The sequence below is a fragment of the Orcinus orca genome, chromosome 9 (genome assembly GCF_937001465.1).
Source record: "Orcinus orca chromosome 9, mOrcOrc1.1, whole genome shotgun sequence".
NCBI classification, from domain to species: Eukaryota; Metazoa; Chordata; class Mammalia; order Artiodactyla; family Delphinidae; genus Orcinus; species Orcinus orca.
This window is the reverse complement of record NC_064567.1, coordinates 14,891,814-14,915,308: the sequence shown is the minus strand read 5'-3', so window position 1 is coordinate 14,915,308 and position 23,495 is coordinate 14,891,814. Positions and strand designations below refer to the sequence as shown.

The following is a 23,495-nucleotide window of genomic DNA, read 5'->3' as shown; positions in this document are numbered from 1 at the left end:
TTCAAAGACTTATGTTTCCTGAATATCTCATTGACAATTCCTTGCTTTTAGTCCTCAGGGTTCAGAATGTCATGGTCTTTTGCCTGGGTACTGTTAGCCTTTCTTAGAATGCTTTTTCTTTCTCCTGAGTAAATCCTCATCTTTGTAGAGACTACCAGGTTCAGTTTAGATGTGTCTTCCTTTCCTTTTGGCAGCCTTCCATGACCAAGACTGGGTTGGATTACCCTTCTCTGTGTTTACAAAGCCCTTATGCATATATCCATCAATACTATTACTGATTTTTATCTACTATTATTACATTTGCATATTTTTCTGTGAATTTCATTAGACTTTTTACTTCTTAAAGGGTAAAAATTTTGTGTTACCCAGTGCTTGATATATAGGAACTCAATGAAAGATTGATGGTAAATAAATAAGGTAGCAGATAACATCTCTTGTCAGAAGCTATAAATAAGTGTAGACAAAACCTTATGTTATATTTTACAGGATTGGAAACTCGAATACTAAATTTCTTTTTTAAGTTTATTTTAACTTCAATAGAAAGGAGACAGTATACAGTATTGCCATCTGAAAAGCTGTTTTGACATCTTCCATAGTTTTAAAAATAATTTTGTCCTTTGCTTTTTGAACAGTAGCTAAGTTTTCAGTGTGAAACCTGAGTTTAAGTTCAGATACATCTGAAGGGATCAACAAGTATATTTAATTAATCCTTATTTATCTTTTACAGTAGCCAGGGTTTATGACTCCTCATAGGAAAGTTTTTGCCATAATTCTTTTGCTTAGCATATTATGAACATGTTTTATAATGAGAATTATTAGAAGATGCAAAAAAAATTAAGAAAGGTAGAAAAACTTAGGCAAAAGAACATTGTGTTGAGTGCTGTTTGCTAAACACTGTGCCATGTATAATACATAGTCCCAAAATAAATACGTTTTTTTACACAGAATTTATTGTAGCTATTTAAGATAATTTAGCAATTGAATGAAGCAAACTTATTTATTCAAAAATTATTTATTGAATACCTGTTATGTATCAGGTGGCATTCTGAGTACTAAGGGAACAGAAAACAAAGCAAAATCTCTGCCCTCAAGAAGTTGCATTTTTAGGGACTTCCCCGGTAGTGCAGTGGTTAAGATTCTGCACTCCCAATGTAGGGGGCCTGGGTTCAATCCCTGGTCAGGGAACTAGATCCCACCTGCCTGCCGCAACTAAGAGTTCACATGCCACAACTAAGGAGCCTGCCTGCCACTACCAAGGAGCCCATGTGCCGCAACTAAGGAACCCGTGAGCTGCAACTAAGACCCAGCACAACCAAATAAATAAATAAATATTTTTTTAAGTTGCATTTTAATGAAGAGAGATACACAATACCAAAATAAGTAAAATGTATAGACCATTGCATGGTATTGAGTGCTCTAGAGAAAAGTAAATTAAGGGAAGAGTCGAGGAGCATTGGGGTAGGATTGTGATTTTAGTTATGGAATTCTATCTAAAGAGGGTGATATTTGAGCAGATTCCTGAAGCAAGTGAGGAAGCAAGCCATGCAGATACTCGGGGAGAGTATTCATGCAGAGCACAAGTACAGACAGCAAGTGCAAAGACTGAGGTGGGAGTTATTTGTGATATGGACAGCAAGTAGGCCTAAGAGGGTGGAACACAGTGAATGAGCAGACACTAGGATGAGTAAGGTCAGAAGTACTGGAAAGCCAAATAGTATATGAGCCTTGTAGTTGATTATGAGGACTTTGGTTTTTAATCTAAGTGAGATGAGAAACCATTGGAGGGACTTGAGGAGAGGAATGACAGAATATGATTTACAGTTTAACACAATTACTCTGGCCGCTGAAAAAAAACGGTAGGTGGTTGAAGGCAAGGGAGAAATAAGGGAGACTATTTATAACCTTACTGCAATGAGGTGGCTTTTCCAGGGTAGTAACAGTAGAGTTGATAATGGGAGAATTGGTAGGATTGTCCATACCTTTTAATGATAGAGCCAACAGGATTTGCTGACAAGTGGAACATAAGGCATGAGGAAAAGAAAGGAACCAAGGACTAAGCAGTAGGAAAAATAGTGTTGCCAATAATTGAGGTGGGGAAGATCATAGGACAAGTAGACTTGAAGAGAAGGATCAAGAGTTCCCTTCTAGGCATATTAAATTTGAGGTACCTGTTAGAGAATCAGGTAGAGATATTGAGCAAGCCATTGGAAGTGCAAGTTCATAGAGGGGTCCAGGCTTGAGATATAAATTTAAGAGTCGGATAAACGATGAGACTGGATGAGATCACTTAAAGTATGTGGGTGCAGGAGAAAAGAGAGCAGTTGCAAGACTGGGCCCTGGGACATTCCTGGTGCGGGAGATGTGAAAGAACCAACAATGGAAACTGAGACGGTACCTTGGGACACAGACCTATTCTCAGCGGCCTTAAAATATAGCAGCTGGTGAAATAAGGGGAAAACCATGAGATCATAGTTTGTTCAAAGCCAAGAGAAGAAAATGCTTCCCTGAGGGCCAAGTGACCACCTGTGTGAAAAGCTACTAAGCCTGAATGGTTTCAGGGAAGAGTGGGAGGAGAGGAACGGGGGACATTGTAGATGAGTCTTTTGAAGAGTTTTGCCAGAAAAGAGAGCAGGAAAAGTGGGAGTTTTGCCAGAAAAGAGAGCAGTTGATGGCGGGAGAAAAGGAGCCAAGAGTTCTGTTTTTAGCTGGGAAAAGTTAAACATGTTTATGTGTTAATGGGACTGATGCAGTAAAATGGAAAGCTTGATGGACACAGGAGAGGGGAAAAAATTGCTGGGCAGTGTCTTTGTGTCGGCAAGAGGGTGTTGGGCACTATTGCACGAGTGCAAGGATTGGCTTTAGCTAGAAGCGTGGCCAGTTAATCCATTGTGATAGGAGGGAATGCTAATACTGGTAGGTGGTGGAAGTTTGTGGAAGTTCCCTGATTGTTCCTGTGTTTTCAGTGAACAGTAATCAGGACCATCAGCTGAGATGGAGAATGGGGGAGGAGATGCTGGAGATTTGAAAAGAGAAAGGAGGTTTGAAATAGTCATTTAGGAGAGTAGGGACATGAAGGACCAGAGGCCCGTCAACCTTAGGGCCCTACCTAAAGTAAGCAGGCTGTGTTTGAAGTTTGGTCAGTCCCTTTATCAGTCCAATTATAGTGAGTCAAAAGTTAGATTAAACCAGTGTTGTTTGTTGGTTGTTGTTTGGGGAAAAGGTTGAGGAGAGGGAAGGGAGTATGTGTAGTTTGACATGTGAGAGAAAGAGGGGTTGAGGGTATATACCAGGAAATGATTATGAGGATTAACCCTGGGATTTGAGCCGGATAAGGAGAAACTGAGGGCTAGGGTAAGGGTATTGGTAACATGAGGTCGAAGGACAGGGAAAATTTTAAGAGCAAAGGTTTATAGGACCTTTAGGGTTTGTAGGATTATTGGTATCTGGGCACTAGAAGGGAGTAAGCTGGAAAGAAAGATCATCTAGTTGGATATAAAATCATCAAGAATTAAGACAGGAGTAATGTTGGCGTTGGTGATGGTGAGCCAGGAGCTAAACTCTTCAAGACTGAGGGAGAGTGACTGAGTATTCACTGAGGACTGCAGTGTGGAGGAGATGGGGGGTGTGGTGTGATGACCCGAGATTCACAGCATGGGAGCAAGGAGAGCCATCCCACTCGTAGGCCTAGTTATGAGCTGTACTTATGTTTCCGGAGCAGAGAGTAATTTGTATTTTCTGTAATTCATTAGCCACCTAATCTCAATTCTGCATCCTTCTTTGAAAGAGTAAGTAAAATAAATAAAAGAGCAGAATTTGTGAAAATTTTTTATTTTACAAATACTTGGTTGGTGCTTCTGTGAAGTTTAAATAATTCAAAAAACTAACTTTAAGATAGTTAAAGTTAGTTTTTTGTATTCAACAGTATAGCTGAGTTGTACCTCAAAACAAATAACATGTTTTGGAAGGAAAACTGCGTTGTATGTCCACTTTTTTATAACTTTTATATATATATATATATATATATATATAGGATTGCTTATTTTGTGTTAGCATACATATGATACAGAGACCACTTTTTGTGTATTTATTGGGAACTTAATAAATTACTTGCCTAATAAAGTTTTTTGTGTGTTTTTTTGTGTTTGTTTTTTTTTTGCGGTACACGGGCCTCTCACTGTTGTGGCCTCTCCCGTTGCGGAGCACAGGCTCCGGACGCGCAGGCTCAGCGGCCACGGCTCACGGGCCCAGCCGCTCCGCGGCATATGAGATCTTCCCGGACCGGGGCACGAGCCTGTGTCTCCTGCAATCGGCCGGGGACTCTCAACAACTGCGCTACCAGGCAAGCCCGCTAATAAAGATTTTGATGTTTAGTTGTCTCTCTGCTTTCTTCTAGATTACATACCGGTTACGGCACCTCCTTCGAGCAAGGTGTGATGCTTCCCCAGTGACCAACAATACCATCCAATTTCACTGTGATCCTAGTTTCTGGGCTCAAAATATTATCAATTTAGGTAGGCTGTTATGTACATTTTCTCAAAGTGCCATTTGTTTCTGGAACTCTTAATGATTATGAGATTATTGAAAATGTATTCCCTTCCACCCCCAAAGTGTGTTTATCATCTTGTTTTAAGTACATGGAATTTTCACTAGTATTTCATTAGCGTGTGTATATGCGTGACACATGCATGAATATAAACACACATGTAAATATGTGGATGATATGAAACATCCTTTATATTGACTCAGGGTGTCTAGATTTCTGGATTTAGGAGGTTTTTTTTTTCTTTCCCATAGAATCTTGCTTGTACTGTTAATTACATACTTATCAGAATGGTTGATAAAACTCTTGACTGCCATTAATATAGGATTTTTTATATTTAGAATGTTTTCTGTTAAAACAGGACTTCTCATACAATTATTGGCTTACTTACTCTTGAGAGCCAGTCATCAGGCTGCTTTATCTAGCTAGGGAAGACTTCTCTTTTCTTCTTTTGCCTTTTATGTAATTATTATATAATTTTTAACCTCCTAACTGAAGTGTACTATACGTACAGATAAGTGCCCAAATTTTAAGTACTAGAGCGCACTGAGTTATCACAAAGGGAGACTATCATTATGGTATCATTTGGTAACATCAAATATCCTTGCAGGCAGTACTTGCTACATTATGTGCTAGTAGAAAAAGTCTTCAGTTTTTGCCTCCTTTCTTAATTTCTCACAGGGAGACTATAGAAACAAAAATTTAAGAATTCCATATACATTCTTCATCAACCACCAGTATTCCCTTTGATGACAGTTTTTGGGCTCATTGACTTTGTTTCAAAATCTTGAAAGATGGTTGCTCTCTCATTCCCTAAGCTAGATTCTGGGTAAGAAAGGAAGAAACGGCTGGAGAGAGAGCCAGTGCTCTCAGAACACACCAGGAAAGGAAGAAATAGGCTTACACAAACCTCATTCATACACGGGAAGAACAGAAGGAATGGTAATAAGGTGACCCTTTGAAGGAAAGGTCATAAGTTGACTCCTGCAGCTCAGTCTAGAAGCACATATTTATTGATTGATTGATACGTAGCAAGCAACTGGAATCATACACACTCTCACCTATGTAACTAAAAAGAAGCATCTTAATACAAAGCGTGTATATAAGTTAACTATCTCCTACCCTCCACCATACATGCAGCTATATAGAGAACCTGTCACAGTTATATATCCACACAAATAGTCATATGTAGAATTGTATGTACTTGTAAGCATATCATTTAAAATATAGACCACATGATGTAAACATAAATAAAATTAAGAATATGTGTAACTGTATACACATAAATGGATATAGTTTTAGATAAGTCTACAGCGAAAACAAAAACATCTATTTGTGAGGAGTTTGTAAAACAATATCCTTTACTGTAGGACTTCTCAGAGCTGTCCTATACAGCTCTGTAAATTGCCATTTACAATGAGATTTACATTTTAAATCTTCTAAGGAGACAAGTGTCCCAAACTTGGTTATTTACGGCTTCTGAGAAATATGTTATAGAAGACTACAAGGGAAAAATGTTGATTTGGATGAATATTCAGTTAGTGTCTTTGTGACTTTGGGTAAGTTGTTCAATCTCTCTGAACCTTAAATCCCTTATCTGTACAGAGGACTTTAACAATATACATAGACCTACTGTCGCAGTATCTAATACAGAGTAAGTATTTAATGAATGATAACTGTATTTTTTAGGATGCATATGTTTATTAAATCAGAAACATTTAACTGAGTCTCTGCTGTTGAAGAAATCAAGCTTTGCCTTATGCTTGGACCACACCTGTTAGAGGTACCTTTAAACTCTAACAGTATAGTTATAAGGCAGAGTATTCTCCATCAGAGAACTAACAGTGTACTCTGAAGGTGTAAAGAACTTGGGAGATAACTAAATCAGAAATACTGTGGTATTGTTTTTAGATCCAATGTCAGGTTTGCTTGTTGTGTTTTGATATGCAACAGCAGTCCTCAAAGTAGGGTCTGAGGCTCCTTCAGGTGATGACAGGCCTCCTGTTTCCAAGTACATATCCATGTATGGCTGGATTTTCTTCATATATTTAAACAATATATTAGATAATGCAGAAACAGGTATGAGAGTTCAGCTATTAAGCCAGACATTTAAAGAGATGTTTGAAAATGTAAAATAGTGCCACTCTTCACTACATTTTTTTGAAAATAAGTATTTTTTCATAAAAATGTGTTATTATGTGTTGTCACTCTTAAATGAATTAGTGAGGAAAAATGTTTTTAATTCTCATTTTTAGTTTCAAATATGGTAAATTTTGATTGATAGAACCTACATAAACAGAAGCTCTTTGGGGTTTCTATTTTTAAGAGTATAAAGGGTTCCTGAGAGAAAAAGAAGCTCCTTGGCAATTCTGAAGATCAGTAAAAATAGCCCTACAAAATACGGTATTTCACTACCAGAAAATCTTTAGAACTTAACCTTTTCTCTTTAATTAGGTTCTTTAGTAATCGAAGATAAAGAGAGTCAACCACAAATGCCTAAGCAGAATCCTGTCATGGAACAGAATTCACAGCCACCAGGTGGTTTATCTTCAAACCAGTTATCCAAGTTTCCAACACAGATCAGCCTAGCTCAATTACGACTCCAGCATATGCAGCAACAGGTAATGGCTCAGAGGCAACAGGTGCAACGGAGGCCAGCACCTGTGGGTTTACCAAACCCTAGAATGCAGGGGCCCATCCAGCAACCTTCCATCTCTCATCAGGTAAATTTGGAAGCAGGCCTGTCCTAACTTAGATAATTATAGTACAGTTGTATTCAGCAGCTCCTAAAATAACCAAGGCATCTTTCATCCATGACTTAAATATATGAATTTATAAAAATTTATCACATTAAGGATCCCTGATTTAACTCTAGATTTTAGCCCTTCTCAAAAAGAAATTAATGGTTTATTTAATTGGGACATCTATTCTCATCTGCTCTCTTTCATCTTCAGATTATAAGAGGATAAATGATTCCATTCCTAAATAACCAATGCATATGATTGATGGGAAAAGTTGTGTACCTGTAATTCATAATTCTTATATTAGTGCTTCAGGATGACTAATACTTTAGGTTATCTCTTCTCTGTAAGGATGCAGTGTTTAGAAAATCACATTGCATCTTAGAAACTAGGACAAAATGAAAGAGAAAAGGGCAAGGATTTGATTCGTTAGAAGTCTACCTTTTTCAAACTTTATTTCTGAGCAAATGTTCCATGAACCATTCTTATTTTAATCCATACAAATTGTCTGTTATTTTCAGTTACTTTTATTTATTAATTTATACTCCCTATTTCTCAGAAGAATTTGAACTGATTTACAGTAAATGACAAATGAAATGGCAGAGGGATTAATAAGTGTTAAGAATACTCAAAGCATGCAGAGCTAGGCTAAGGGTTCTCATCATGCTTGAGAGCAAAACTTAGCTCAACTTTTTGTCAGCCAAACAAAAAAGAAACAGGAATAATATCTATATTATTTGATTAAAAGGAACATGCCATTAGGAGAAATTTTTTACTAGCACTAAGCACTAAGTGGAATATATAATGTGGTTCTTTATGAAAAAGCAATTAAATGGCATAATAGCATTTTTTGGTAGCAGTTTTACAAAACATGATTTTTATAGGACTCTTATTTCAACCCTGAATAAAAGTTGTGGGCATATGTAGATACTGATTTTGTTAAATTGCTTCTGTGAAGGCCTGAGGTGTGATGTATTTTAAGTTTGTGGCTGTCTAGTAATTTGATTAAGAAGGCATGTCAAATCCAGGAGAATATTAGTATGACCAGTTGATTATTCCTCTTGAACTTTGTTTTAACCCAGGTTTTAAAAGGAAGTAAATAACAAGCAATTTAAGTGGTCTTTGTTTGGTGAGTGTTCAATGGGAAAAGACATGTACGCTTTCGATATCAGGAGTGCAACTGGCAGAGTTGAGATTTTGTTAAGAAAATTGAGGAATAATTTTGTCACTACCTCTGCAGGCTGCAGGGTGACATATTGCAGGTAGACTGCAGAGCACCCAAATTGTTCTGAAGATAAATGTGAAGAGGAAAAGAGAGAGAAAATAATTACTTGTCAAGTGACTAGTGCTAAGCATTTGCATGATTATTTATCTTAAGTGTCCGAGAGATGTTAAAGTGATTTTTTATTTAATACTTAACCTGAAATAAGATAAATCCGTCATTTGTATTAATTCCCTTTTCACTAAGGAGTGAAAAACTGAGGCATTTTAATAGATACTCCGTGACTTGGTCACATTCTCAAACAGTTTTTTATATAAGCAGTGACAAACCAGAAGTGACCGTGATCAAGCCTTTAGCCTGCTTATCTCAGAAATTTTCTTTTGATCTTATTATTTCTCTCTAGGATTTACTGCTATATGATATATATAATGTACAATCTTTATTATGCAGCCTAATTTTCCCACTTACCAATACATTTGACCCTTGAACAATGCAGGGGTTAGAAGCGCTAACCCTCCACATAGTTGAAAATCCATGTATAACTTATAGTTGGCCCTCTCTCTCTGTGGTTCCTCCGTATCCACTGTTCTGCATCTGAGGATTCAGCCAACCACGGATTGTGTGGTACTGAAGTATTCACTATTGAAAAAAATCCATGTCTAGGTGAACCTGCACAGTTCAAACCCATGTTGTGTTGTTCAAAGATCAACTGTAAAGTCATTTTCTCATCTTTTGGTCATTACCTCACACACCTCTCTTTTTGTCCTCTCTCAATGACTCCCGAACTTCCTTCCAGTACTCTCATCTCTCATTTTATCTCTTCTGTACCAAACACCCACTCCTACATTTTTCACTCATCAGTTTTCCCTCTTCTGTAAACTTTCACACTGCTCTACCCACCTGCTTTCTTAGTTTTCTAACAGTTTATTTGCATATATATGTGGGAAAATATCTGTCTGTAAGCAGGGTGTGTGTGTGCCTCTTTGTGGGTGTGTTCAAATCATACTCTACATCTGTCCAATAGGACCCAGGTCAATTTAAAGGCCTCCTTCTAAAAATCACTTATACAGTAGTTCCCTATTTCTTCCTCTGAAGATTAGCTGTGTAATCTGAATGATTAAAGAGTTGTGTGATACAGAGCTAGAATACATAGTTATATGACTGAGTGGTACAAACTTGATAAACATTATGCATCTCTGTTTATTGAGCGGTGTACAGTATACTCTATCATACTCTAATGGACAGGGCTAAGTTTGTTAGATCTAAGTATGTTATTTTATACATAATGGTTGTCACTTCCGGGCTGGATTTACTGCTCTGGAGATAACTCTCATTCATATGTATACATTAATTTCCTAAACAGTGGGTGGATGTTAGAAGGACATCTGCTATGCTTCATGGTTATACTGACCTAGAATAAAATGAAAACCTGTAATAATAAAAGTATTTAGAGTGAAGGTGAGGATAGTGATGATTATATGTCAGTTTGCTTAAGCTCTCAGTTATTTCTCTATTCTCTCCCTTTTTTCCTTCTTGCAAATTAATTGATTCCATTTAATTAAAATAGCACTGGTTTTGCTATTTCTTTTATGCTCATAACTAGCTGCTAGTCTTATTCTTTCAAGTTGCTTTTCCTGTCACAGGGTTCTTAGAAATTAACTCAATCAACTGTAACAGTTTGGGAGAGGAAAGAAAAATCACCTTACATCTTACCACACTGGGATTGCTTGATGGGAGAGTTGACACCCAGTCCCACACTGGTTTTTCACACAGTACAGTACTCTGGCATCAAGTGTCATTTCTTGACTGAATCAATATATAAATCTCAGGGCAGGGGGAGGCAGAAGACTTCTGTAACTACTTTTGTTCTCCCTTAAGGATCATTTTGGGTGCTTTTCCACTTTTTAAAAAATTGTCTCTTTGATTAACTTAGAAGTTTTCCACTATGATTCCCCAGTTCTTCTCTGTTTGTGTTTCTATGATATAAAACCCTTCAAGTCACAAAACTTTCATAGAAGAATCGAAGAGAATTGCTATGGCTTCAGGCTTACGCTTTTATAAGATTTTTTCATTTTCTCATTTTCTCTAATATTTTTCTGTTCTTCACCCAGAAGAATAGAATTTCAAGAATTTCCCTTGATTTTGAAATAGTGTCTATCTAAATCTACTTTTCATTGGGTCTGTAATTGCTGGTCACTCTTGAAAGTTACTGACAGTGAACCCAGTGCCAAAACTAATTTGCAAGAGAGGGGAAAGAGAAATAATTTACCCAGGAAAGGAGATGAATTCCAAAAATGGGAGAAGGAAAAGAACAAAAAGAGGGCAGAGCTACACTTTATGGCTGTCTGCCTTCACAGTGTCAAAGTTTAAGATGTTGCTATTTCAGCCTTTATAAATTTCACATTTATTTTTCCCACCTTGAATGTGGGAGTTAATAGTTCCCTTTCTGAGAAGTTCTTATTCATATGCAGTTAAGATAGCCTGAAAATAACTATTTACTTTGCAATAAGTTGCCAACCTTAGAGAGAATTGGGTAGTCAAGGTGAGACTGGCATATACGGTTACCTTTTTCTAGAACACTGGTCTCAATTTCTAGGGCTAGCATTTATTGAGCAAACTAGGCTTGCCTTCCCAGCCCCTACCCTGCCCTATAATCAACCAGTGTTGTCCTTGAAGGGTGTCCTTTCAAAATCTGTTTTCTTTTAGAGAGACTCATCCTCTAAGCCATAATTAGTACCTTAACCCCCAGCTAAACACCAAAACCTGTTTGGGTAATGAAATGGCAGACTAGTTTTGGATTAAAGCCTTAGTGCTGCCTTTAACAAGCTGTGTGACTTTTTTCAAGTTATCCCAGCTTTTTAATGTTTAGTGTCCTAATTTGTAAAATGAGGGGAGGGTAATAATGAGATAACAAATGTAAAATGCCAGTCACAATGCCTGGCACATAGTTTGATCGCAATAAGATCCGATTCATTAATTTTTAAATGTTATTAATATTCATCTGTTCATTATTTATGTTTTACTGCTTGGAGCCAGAGGACTTGAGTTCAAATCTCAGCTCCATTCCTCCTATCTTTGTTACTCTTGGACAAGTTATTTAAATTCTCTATATCTCAGTTCCCTTTTGTGTAAAACAGAGGTAATCCCTACCTTAGTGGATCATTGTGAAGATTAAATGGGTTAACACAGGTAAAGCACTTAAAGTAGTACCTGACATGTAATAACTACTCAGTAAATGTTAGTAATTATTCTACCATCACATTATTTTAGGAAGATTGAAGAGGGCAATTCTTTACAGAATATAATCATCAGGGACTTAGAAGAATACCAACGACAAATTTTCCCTACTTCCCAGTGTGGCCTAGATCTAATCCTAGTTTAACCTACTTGCAGCTGGAAAATCCTCTCCCAAGGGTCTTTCCTAATAAAACTTCTTTTCTTTAAATTGCTTATACACATTCTGGAAGGCTGTCCCCTCCCCCCGTACCCTTACTGTAATTTTAATAAATGATTCATCTGTGACAGAATTGCTGTCGTTCTGTAAAAGTTATAAAATGGAGTTCTTCATACTTTGTCTTTCAGGAGATGATTGTCACTGAGTTGGTTGAATTTCTTTTTTTCTAGCAACCTCCTCCACGTTTGATAAATTTTCAGAATCACAGCCCCAAACCCAATGGACCAGTTCTTCCTCCTCATCCTCAACAGCTAAGATATCCACCAAACCAGAGTACGCCACGACAAGCAATAAAGCCCAACCCCCTGCAGATGGCTTTCCTGGCTCAACAAGCCATAAAACAGGTATATATATTTACTTCTCCACAGTTGCTTGTTCTGCTTCTCTCTACTTCCAAATCACATTGAATTTATGGATAGAGCAATGGTGATAAAGAGCAAGAGTAAGCTTTTTCCTTTTTTAAATAAATGTGGATTACAAAGTTTATTACAGACTGCCCTATAGAGAGAGACAAAGCTAAGAGAGGATCTTGATGCTTTGTAATTAACAAGAGAAATCAAGCCACTTATACAGAAGTGAAGGAGGGTGAGTCATAGGTATGGATTTTTCAGTGTTAATGTGTGTAGCTTTTAGGTGAGTGCATTAAATTTCCTAAGACAGAATTATTCTAACAAATACAGATTGCATACTTAAAGAGAGACCAATAAACAAATCTTCAAAGTGTTTCAGGGAGACTTCTTGGGCACAAACTTAGCATCACACAGTTTTAATATGTAGTACGTATACATCTGATAAAGTTTAATATTTAAGGTTATATATTAACTCTTAGAAGGTTTAATGTTTATCTAAGTTATAATTTATATTTGTATTATATAAATTTATAATATATATTATATATATATTCTTAGTGTTTTCAGGTAAAAATATTTTTTAGGTATTACACTTTTTAAATTTTTTTTATAAATTTTATTTATTTATTTTTGGCTGCATTGGGTCCTCGTTGCTGCGCGCGGGCTTTCTCCGGCTGTGGCGAGCGGGGGCTACTCTTCGCTGAGGTGCCTGGGCTTCCCATTGCAGTGGCTTCTCCTGTTGCGGAGCACGGGCTGTAGGCGCGTGGGCTTCGGTAGTTGTGGCTCGCGGGCTCTAGAGTGCAGGCTCAGTAGTTGTGGCGCACAGGCTTTGTTGCTCCACGGCATGTGGGACCTTCCCAGACCAGGACTCAAACCCGCGTCCCCTGCATTGGCAGGCGGATTCCCAACCACTGCGCCACCAGGGAAGCCCTATTACACTGTTTTAAAAAGTTCTCCCAGTGCTTTGTCTTCTCCAAGTACTTGTGTCAAGCCTTTCCAGCTTAGGACTAGTAGATTGATTTCAGTTTAATTTTTTTGCCAAGACCAAAATAAAGAATATGATGCTATTCCCATAATTCTGTGACATTCATTTTAATCAAATGATTTGAAAGTAGTATTCTAAAAGTACGTATACTAAGTGTGTGTATATGTTTATAATTAGTTTGGTTTCGATAAAATATTAATACTTTCTAAAATAATATTTTAATTATTTTCAATAAAATTTATACCTATCTCTGTTTCATCATTAGAGGTGAGGTGAAAAGGGACCAGACTGCAGTTTGGTCTTAAATTCGTTTATTTTCCTAATACTTTTGTGGCCTTGTACAAGTGTACTCTTTAAAATCTCCTTTGCCCCCACTATAGAGCGAGTGAGTACCTTGCAGAGTTTTGCTGAGACTTAGTGCTAGTGTATGTAAAAGCACCTGGAACATTCTGGGTACTCAAATATTTCCTCACCTATTCCCTATGTATTATTTTTAATGGGTAGACATGCACTCTAAGAAGGTTTTTAAAAATGTTTCCTGGTCAGAAGTCTAAACATGAATGAATAAATGAACAAGCTAGGATAAAAGATAATGGGGAATTTGTTTTAATTGATAGAGTAGCTTAACAAATTATAGTATACTTGTACAGTGGAAATGCTTTTTGGCTATTAAGAAAAGGCAGTAATCTATATATGATCTGCGAAGTATATTACACAGCAAAAAACTTTGTCGGATTTTTTTGTGAGTTATTTTCAATTTTGTGGTTTTGTTTTTGTTTTTTAAATCTCACATATATATATAGAAAAAACCTGGAAAGATACACATCAACTGTAACTGCTTATTCTGGGGAGGGAAGGAGGGAGAGAGAGAGACACAGACAGGTGGATGGCTACGAGGGGTGGGTAGGTGGTAAAGATGACATTCATATTCACAGGGTTTTTTACTTAGTTTTTTCAGTGGAGCATGTAAATTACATTTTTCAAAGTTAGAATGTTTCCATCACTGTCACTCTATATTGTGTAGTCCATATATAAATAAAACTGAGTTTGAGAGTTTTTTCCCCTGCATAGTCTTAAGATACCTCTTAGTGGCTTTTTCCCCCCAATATTTTATTATAAAAATTTTCAAACATACTAAGTTGAAAGAGTTGTATAGGGGACAGTTTGCTCTATTTGCCTTCTCACTTATTATCCATATACCCATTTATCCATCCATCTGTCAATCAAACCTTCTCATTTTTTGATAGGTTTCAAAGTAAAGTATAGATAGCAGCATGGTTCATCTCTGTATACCCTGTAGCATTCCTTTATTAATGTGTTTATTTCAGCCTCTAACATTAAATGACAAAGAGTTTCCTCAGATGTTTATTGATGCTTAAGTACCTGTTTGTATATGAGAAATGGGTGTTTAGGAAAAAAAAAACCTGAAAGCCAGGGTGTGGGGCTAACGTTTGATGGCTGAATTTCACTCTTACATGAGGTTTGCTAGGCATGTTTATTAGGAGAGTTACTAAGGTCACTGTCCCTAGGTAGTGGTCCAATTCCCAAAAGATCTTTCTGTTTCATGCCTGAAATGCAGGGCCTGGCTGCTCATTGAAGCCAGCTGGGGGAAGATTATTATTAGCGGGCCGGAGGCAGAGTGGGCAGGAAGCTCGGCATTCAGCGTCTGTATGGTTTCTTACTCGTCATTTTCAGTGCAATGCTTCTTTTTTTTCTTAATTAATTAATTTATTTATTTTTGGTCTTTGTTGCTGCACGCGGGCTTTCTCTAGCCGTGGCGAGCGGGGGCTACTCTTCCTTGCGGTGCGCCAGCTTCTCATTTCGGTGGCTTCTCTTGTTGCGGAGCACGGGCTCTAGGCACGTGGGCTCGGTAGTTGTGGCGCATGGGCTTAGTTGCTCCGCGGCATGTGGGATCTTCCCAGACCAGGGCTCGAACCCGTGTCCCCTGCATTGGCAGGCAGATTCTTAACCACTGTGCCACTGGGGAAGCCCAAGTGCAATACTTCTGCCTTCAGCTGAGCCTGATGCTCGTCAGCCCAAAGACTATTTTACCTATTCTAGAAAATTAATTTCCAGCCTTCTTTTGCAGAGGTGGAGGTGGTCCTTATTATCTTGGGGTAGCTACAGGTAAAGTAGGAAACGAACGTGAGATTTAATCCTTCTTAAACAGACTCTCAATAGATCATCCTGTTTTTAGTCCCAGTTTCACCTCTTATGCTTCTAATTCTCAGGCTCCTAGGGGTTCTACAGTATATGCTGATTTGCTTCTCTGTTTTTCCCACTGCCAGCGTAGATTTCAGCTTTATCCAATTGGCTATGACTAATTCATTTGCCTTTTGTCCATTTGCCTTCCAGCTTCCAAAATGTGATTTCTGTCTTCTCCCCTGTTTTCTTTGTCTTTATGGGTCAGTGCCTTTTTCAAAAAAAAAATTCCCTTAACTGTCATTTTACTTTCAGGTGTATCAGGTAGGGACAGAAGAAAACGTATGTTTTCAGCCCTCCATCTTTACCTTGAAGTTGCTTTGTACATGTTTATATTTCTTTTCCAGTATGTGGAAGCTATCCAAGATTGGGTGCTGTGGTTTTCTTGTGAATACTAACTGTTGTCTTCTGGTAAAAATCAGTTCTTTTTATTTTTTACGTTTGGACAGGATTAATGAAAATTATATATACTTGTGTCCTGTCCCCTTTCCATTAAAATTACAGTTGAATTCAAATAGACTGTGTCTTCTACTTTGTTTTGTGTCTGGAACAGGGATTAGATGGACATTTTATGTTACAGGCCTGCTGATAGACCACCTTTCTTCTTTCCTTCTTGCTACCACAGTGGCAGGTCAGCAGTGGGCAGGCCACCCCATCAGCCGCCAACAGCACGTCCTCTACTCCTTCCAGTCCCACCATTACTAGTGCAGCAGGATATGATGGAAAGGCTTTTGGGTCACCTATGATTGATTTGAGCTCACCCGTGGGAGGTCCCTACAATCTTCCTTCTCTTCCAGATGTAAGTATACATAAAATTTATTCTAAGAATCTGTTTCAAAAATTTTAAGTGAACTTGGATCTGGTAAAAGGCATGGGTTTGTTGGATTATAGGCTGTGCGTTTGTGTTTAGAAGTTGTTTTTATCCTTTAGAAATATGGTAACAGCAGGAATAATAAAAAGATTAATATTAACACTTGAACATACTACAGAATGTCTTTCAGGGCACTGGAGTTAAAGTGTTTGTAAATGAATGATTATGGTGATGGATTATGGAATCTAAGCTGGGAAGGAAGGGGTGAGGACATGGGAGGAGGTACTAGAAGGCTGAATTGCTAGAATGTGATATATTACAATAGAATAAGGTTAGAGAAGGAGTCTAACATTTAAGACACCAGAAGAGATGGAGACATGTTTAATAATAGAAATGTACCCTGAGAAAACCATAATTCAAAAAGAGTCATGTATACCACAATGTTCATTGCAGCACTATTTACAATAGCCAGGACATGGAAGCAACCTAAGTGTCCATCGACAGATGAATGGATAAAGAAGATGTGACCCATATATACAATGGAATATTACTCAGCCATAAAAAGAAATGAAATTGAGTTATTTGTAGTGAGGTGGATGGACCTAGAGTCTGTCATACAGAGTGAAGTAAGTCAGGAAGAGAAAAACAAATACCGTATGCTAACACATAAATGTGGAATCAAAAAAAAAATTAGTTCTGAAGGGCAGAACCTAAGGGCAGGACAGGAATAAAGACACAGACGTAGAGAATGGACTTGAGGACACGGGGAGGGGGAAGGGTAAGCTGGGATGAAGTGAGAGAGTTGCATGGACATAGATACACTACCAAATGTAAAATAGATAACTAGAGGGAAGCAGCTGCATAGCACAGGGAGATCAGCTTGGTGCTTTGTGACCACCTAGAGGGGTGGGATAGGAAGGGTGGGAGGAAGACGCAAGAGGGAGGAGATAAGGGGATATATGTATATGTATAGCTGATTCACTTTGTTATAAAGCAGAAACTAACACACACTGTAAAGCAATTACACTCCAATAAAGATGTTAAAAAAAAAAAAAAAGACTCAATGAACTAATGCAAGTAAAGCCCAGTGCCTGGCACAGGAAAAGCTCCCCTCAAATAAAAATCATAATAATAATAAGAGAAATGATAACATTTACTAACCAGTGCAAAATTACCTCTGATTTCATTTTTATTTAAATTAAACACATTTACCCTCTAAACTCTTTGTTAGTATGACTTTTTAAAAAATATTTTTCAAAGACAGAAAATATAACATTGAATAAACAAATCTTTATACATAAGTTGATACTTGTTTTACCTTTTCTCATCTTATAAGCTTAAGGTAATCACTCATACAGACATTAAAAACTTTTAAGAAAAAAAAAAACTTTTAAGAAATCTTGTAGGATGTGAAGGAATCTAAAATTTTGTATTATTTAGTCTGTTTTTCAAGTTACTGAGATCAATTAATATTTCCTAAAAGTTGCATCATTAACCTTACCAGAGTTATTTCATTTTTAAAATAATTGTTTATACTTTAAATGGGTAGAGTACGTGTATTTTTCATGCATAGGCAATCGATAGGAAAACTTCTTTTTGTCATTCCTATAATTTTATTTTAGCTTTTAGGATTATTCCACAATGTAAATAACTTTTTTTACATTAAGATCCAACAAATTTAGTCATTCCAGTACTTTTTGCACTCTCTGAAAAGTATTGGCCAAGGTAGTGCCCAAAGAATATTAAACATAAATAACCCTGTGTACTTCCTCCCTCCCCTACTGAAAGAGGACCCACAGAAAGTCAATTTTCCTCTGCAGTCCTCAGATACAGATGACCCTTTGTCCACCAGCTTTCTCAACTGAAATTCCTCATCTGAACCACAGAATAAAGAAACTGATTTGAGTGACTATTTCCTCAGTCCTCCCAAGGATGGTTCATAACTAGTACCATTCTAGATGCAGAGGCGAGAAGTAAATTCATTATATACAGTCTATGCCCTCGGACTGTAGAACTTAATTCTCTTGGAGAATCTTGATTGAGAAAGGCTGGAACTATTAAATTGGATTTTAATCACAAAAACGTTCTTGAGGAATAAATGGTATATTTAAGCATTAAAAATGCATCTAAAGCGGGGTGGGTGAGGGTTGGATTGGGAGTTTGGGATTAGCAGATGCAAACTGGTATATATAGAAATGGATAAGCAACAAAGTTCTGCATAGCACAGAGAACTATATTCAGTATCCTGTGATAAACCATAATGGAAAAGAATATGAAAAACAATATATATATGAATAACTGAATCACTTTTCTGTACAGCAGAAATTAACACAACATTGTAATTCAACTATTCTTCAATGAAAAAATTTAAAAAAATATTTGCATCTAAAGTATTAAAGTCTTATTCAGTAGAAATTTATCGATATTTTAGCTTAGCAGTCAATTAGGAAAGCAGTCAATTATTTGTATACCTGTTGCATTAAAGCAGGAATCTCTAAGGGATCAATTTTTTCCTACCAAACATTAAGAATGTATTTAAGTGAGGTTAGTGTTCTGAAAATGTGTTATACGTAGACTTGTCTCATCAATCTAGTGCATACCAGAGCATCGGTTCTCAAAGTGTGGGCCAAGGACATGGGGGTCCGTACAACCTTTTTAGAGGCTCTACAAGGTCCTCTCTGTGTAAGACCAGATTTTCTTCTTATTCTTCAGCCAAAACCACACATCTCAGCAGACTGAGTAAAAGATACAAGTTTTCAGTTGGCTGTTATTAAGCCAGACAATAAAGAAATTTGCAAAATGTGAAACTGTGCTACTCTTCTCACCAAGTTTGCTTTTTTTTTAAATTGGTACCTTTTATTATTTTTAAATAAATTAAGAAACATTATTAGAATTTCTTTTTATAATTTTGTTTTAATTTTTAAGGGTGTAGCACACAATACTCTTTTCTCCTGGCTCATGACTTCTGAAATAGTGTGACTCAGTATATTTACTAAGGTGAAATATTAAGAAGTGTGAAAGCTTTTTTTCAAGGTTGTTTATGGGGAAAGTATGGATCAGAACTTCTCAAATATGATATTTACATGTTTTATTATCTGATAATAATTAAACTATTAAAGTTTTCTTATAAATTTAAAGTAGCTTTTAACTTGCAAAGTCACAATGCCGTGAAATAATTTCTCATCAGATTGACTGCTCAAGTACTATCATGCTGGACAATATTGTGAGGAAAGATACTAGTACAGATCATGGCCAGCCAAGACCACCCTCAAACAGAACCGTCCAGTCACCGAATTCATCAGTGCCATCTCCAGGCCTTACAGGTAAAGTGGGCTTTTTAAAAATTTTATTAGTGTTTTTTTTTCAGTTTTTATTCTATTTATAATAATTTTTAAAAAAATCACCTTATGCCTCCTCCCTTTTTCTGTTGGATGATTAAAATGGGTCTGTGTTTTGGGTACTCTTTAAAATTAATGTACTTTCGAAGTGGGAAGCAAAAGTTAAACCTCTGTACATTTTCAATTTGAATAGAACTTATGGGCACTATAGTGCTCCCAGGAGGAAATTAGTATTGTACTTTCTCTTTTTGATAATTTGCCTGTAGTATCATCTCTTTTTGCATGGAATTTTCCTAGCATCAAAATTTATCAGTGACAATCACTCTTTTTGGTGGTTTTTTCGCTATTTAATTGTGTTCAAGAATTTTGGACACAACTACTTATTTCCTTCAAGAGAGAGGCACTCTGACTAATGCTACTCGCGGAGACCTTGGCAAATTAGATGCCTTAGACCAAAATAAGGAAAGAGGAGAATTTCTTATGCCATTCACCAGTCATACAAGCACAATTAAGCAGTTGTCGAATTTTAAAGGAGGTACTTATGTAAAACATAAACAAACTGAAAGGAAATTGTTGACAAAATGTGGTAGAGAAACTGTTTAATTATGTAACAAGTTCATACACATTAATAAGGAAAGTACACAGTATTGCAAAAGGACATGAGTAGATTATTCCCTAAAGAGGAAATACATTTAGTTAGTAAAACAGGGGAGAGGAAGAAAGATGGGTGGTTCCATCTCACCAGTAGTCATTATAAAATCAAAAAGACATAATTTCTAACTATTGAATAAGCAAAGATTTAAATAGTGAAAATACTCATTGATGAGGATGTGATGGGACAAATGCTCTGATACATAGCTGGTGGGAGTATAACTTGACAAAGCATTTCTGGAAACCATTTTGGCACTATTACTAAAACTAACGTTTATCCAGTACTAACTCAGTGTCAGGCAAGGGACAAAGTATCTCCTATACATTGCTTCAGTGTCTTCTGTTCATTAGCCTCTGTGGGGCTTTCTCTCTTGGACTGCTTTTATACCAGCCCTACCAACTTTTTATTGTCCTCTGTAGCTTTTGCTGGCACTAGTGTCCTCACTAAGCTCCTACCCTGATTACTCTAACATGGGACATTCGACAGTGTTTGCAGACATTTCTGGTTGTCACACCCCTGGATGCTGAGTATGTAAAGGTGCCATGGCATCTAATAACTGTAGGGGCCGAGGGTGCTGCTCAGCATCCCTACGATGCACATACAGCCCCCACATCAAAGAATTATCTGTCCCCAAATGTCAGTACTGCTGAGGTTGAACAGCCCTGCCAGTTTAGGGGGACTTTAGACTGTGCTGGGAGTTCAGCAGCTACTCTTGTTTTATATAGTTTCATTATGTGTTTCCAGTTTCAATGTAGTACTAAGTGAGAACATTGAGTAGGAATTAAATACAGTTATTAATTCATTTTACGAATGTGTATGATCTCAGGACCTGTTACTATGACAAGTGTACACCCACCAATACGTTCACCTAGTGCCTCCAGCGTTGGGAGCCGAGGAAGGTAAACTGACTTAACTTATTCTCTAGCCTATAAAATCTGTAACTAGATTTCTCTCGCCAGTGTTCAGCATGCTTTGGTACTCAATACATTTTAAGCAATTTCCCTTATTTTTAACTTTAAAGTTAAATGTTTAATAATTATTATATATTATATGTTAATGTAATAAATCAATGGGTTTAGTAGAGTACAATTTTATCTTTAAAAAATGTTTATTTGTTGAAAATAAGAAAATACATTTGACTTTAGTATAATAGCAAGGAAAAAACAAAAATGAAGTCTGTGTAACACACTGCACTATATAGGAACATGCACAAATAAAAACTTAGGGAAAACAAATAATAATTTTATACTAAAATTGGTGTTCTGACATTTCTAATAACCAAACATTGATTCTGTTTTACAGTTGTTGAAACTGTATTTTATGTGTTACACACCCACTCATAATGCTTGCAAATTTCTCCTAGATAGTGAACCCAATTCTTACTTTCCTAATTGTATGGAAGTAGCATACTCTGAAGGGGAAAAGTTTGCCTTTAATCCTATGAGAACAGAGTAGCTATCTGTAAATGGCTTTTTTGTTGCACTACATTTTTTAAAATAGCAGAACACCAGTAAATTATGAACCTAGTTAATTATCTTCACACTTTGTGACAGTAAATCATTAATGTGAGCCTAGACTTCTCTTTGTCACTGACTAGAGAACGAAAGGAAAATCCTAAAAAAAAGATGCTAATTCTAAGGTAGTTCTAAGATCTGGCTGCCCAATTTTAGAGCCTCAGGATATTGAAGTCAGTTTTAATTCAGGTTTTATTTAAATTTATTTAAATACCTTTCCAGGTATGTAATGTAAGCATTTTGATAGGTTAATATGTGGAACATTTTTTATACATAAATGAAACTGTTTTGCATACAGCAGATGCATTTCAGTTATGTATCATTTATTGCTGATGTAACATAGTTACCATTGCTGTGAAGATACAGCATTACTCTGAAAAGCTATTATTATACCTTGTTTAAAGATACTTAAGGTAGCTTTCTTAGATTTTTTCTTTCTTTCTTTCTTTCTTTTTTTCTTATACTTATAGCTCTGGCTCTTCCAGCAAACCAGCAGGAGCTGATTCTACACACAAAGTCCCAGTGGTCATGTTGGAGCCAATCCGAATAAAACAAGAAAACAGTGGACCACCTGAAAATTATGATTTTCCTGTTGTTATAGTGAAACAAGAATCAGATGAAGAATCTAGGGCTCAAAATGTAATTATATTATGATTGCAATACTACTCCTACTTGAGGGATAGGATGAGAGAAACTTTTAAATAGCTCGTAGGAGATAAAAACTATTATATTTAAATCTTTCAGTAGATCAAAACAAAAAGATGGATGGCAAACAGGGAGAAGAGTTTGAAAAGTCAGAGGTTAAATGAGGAGGTTGGGCATTTGAAAGAGAGAACAGAGTAAAACACATGGAAGGTAATTGCCAAAGCAATAATACAAGGAAACTTCCTGTAACTGAAGGGCATGAGCATCTGAATTGAAAGGGCCTACCAAGTACCAGAACAATTAAATGAAAAAAAGACTCAAGTCATATCCTCATCGATTTCAGAATACCAGTATTCTAAACAGGTTCTAAAAGCTTCCAGAGGAAAAAAACACCTTACATAATGGATCAGACATCATAGTGTCACCAAGTCCTCAACACAGACTCTCAAAGCTGGAAGCCAATAGAGAAAATAACAAAATTGTGAGGAAAGATATTTTGTAGCCAGGATTCTGTACCCAGGCAAATTATCAATTATGTGTAAAGATTAAATAAACATTTTTAGACATGCATGCAGAGTCTCAAAAACTTAATTCCATGCACTCATTTGAGAAGATATTTGAGGAAGATATTTGAGAATATGCTTCATCAAAAATGAATTAAACCAGAAGGAGAAAGACATAAGATCCCATTTCTGGGATCTAACACAGAAGAGAGGCAAAGAAAAGGGTAGTTAGTCCCCAATACAACAGCTCCTCCAGTACACCCTGTAGGAGGAGGACAGAAGACTCCATTAGGAATGTATGTAGTGGGAGAAAAATGCTTTGACAGTATTGAGAAACATTTTATAACCCTGTTGGGGATTGTGAGAATGACTTAGATATCTAGAAAAATAAGCAAATGGATTAAATTTTAAAATATGGTAATTATTGACTCACAGGAAAAACAAAAAGTTAGACAAAAAGGAAGTGTAGTCATAGTACATTCTGTGGTTATGCAATGAACAGTATATAGTCATAATGATTTAAACAAACACCTGAATA

The 23,495-nt window shown here is 36.7% G+C and overlaps 1 protein-coding gene across 4 annotated transcripts in view; it reads left to right on the top strand.

Moving 5' to 3' along the window:
• Positions 1–23,495, top strand: part of TRIM24 (tripartite motif containing 24) — a 94,398-nt gene that overhangs the window by 60,662 nt on the left and 10,241 nt on the right. For 2 of the 4 annotated variants that reach the window (XM_033432377.2, XM_004272156.3), the window contains exons 8-14: positions 4,394–4,511; positions 6,995–7,263; positions 12,128–12,301; positions 16,120–16,293; positions 19,493–19,628; positions 21,122–21,194; positions 22,280–22,448. In XM_033432377.2, coding sequence (XP_033288268.1) covers positions 4,394–4,511; positions 6,995–7,263; positions 12,128–12,301; positions 16,120–16,293; positions 19,493–19,628; positions 21,122–21,194; positions 22,280–22,448 — 1,113 coding nt within the window. The remainder of the gene's footprint in view (positions 1–4,393; positions 4,512–6,994; positions 7,264–12,127; positions 12,302–16,119; positions 16,294–19,492; positions 19,629–21,121; positions 21,195–22,279; positions 22,449–23,495) is intronic. The other 2 variants (XM_004272157.3, XM_033432378.2) reach the window with 2 other exon arrangements.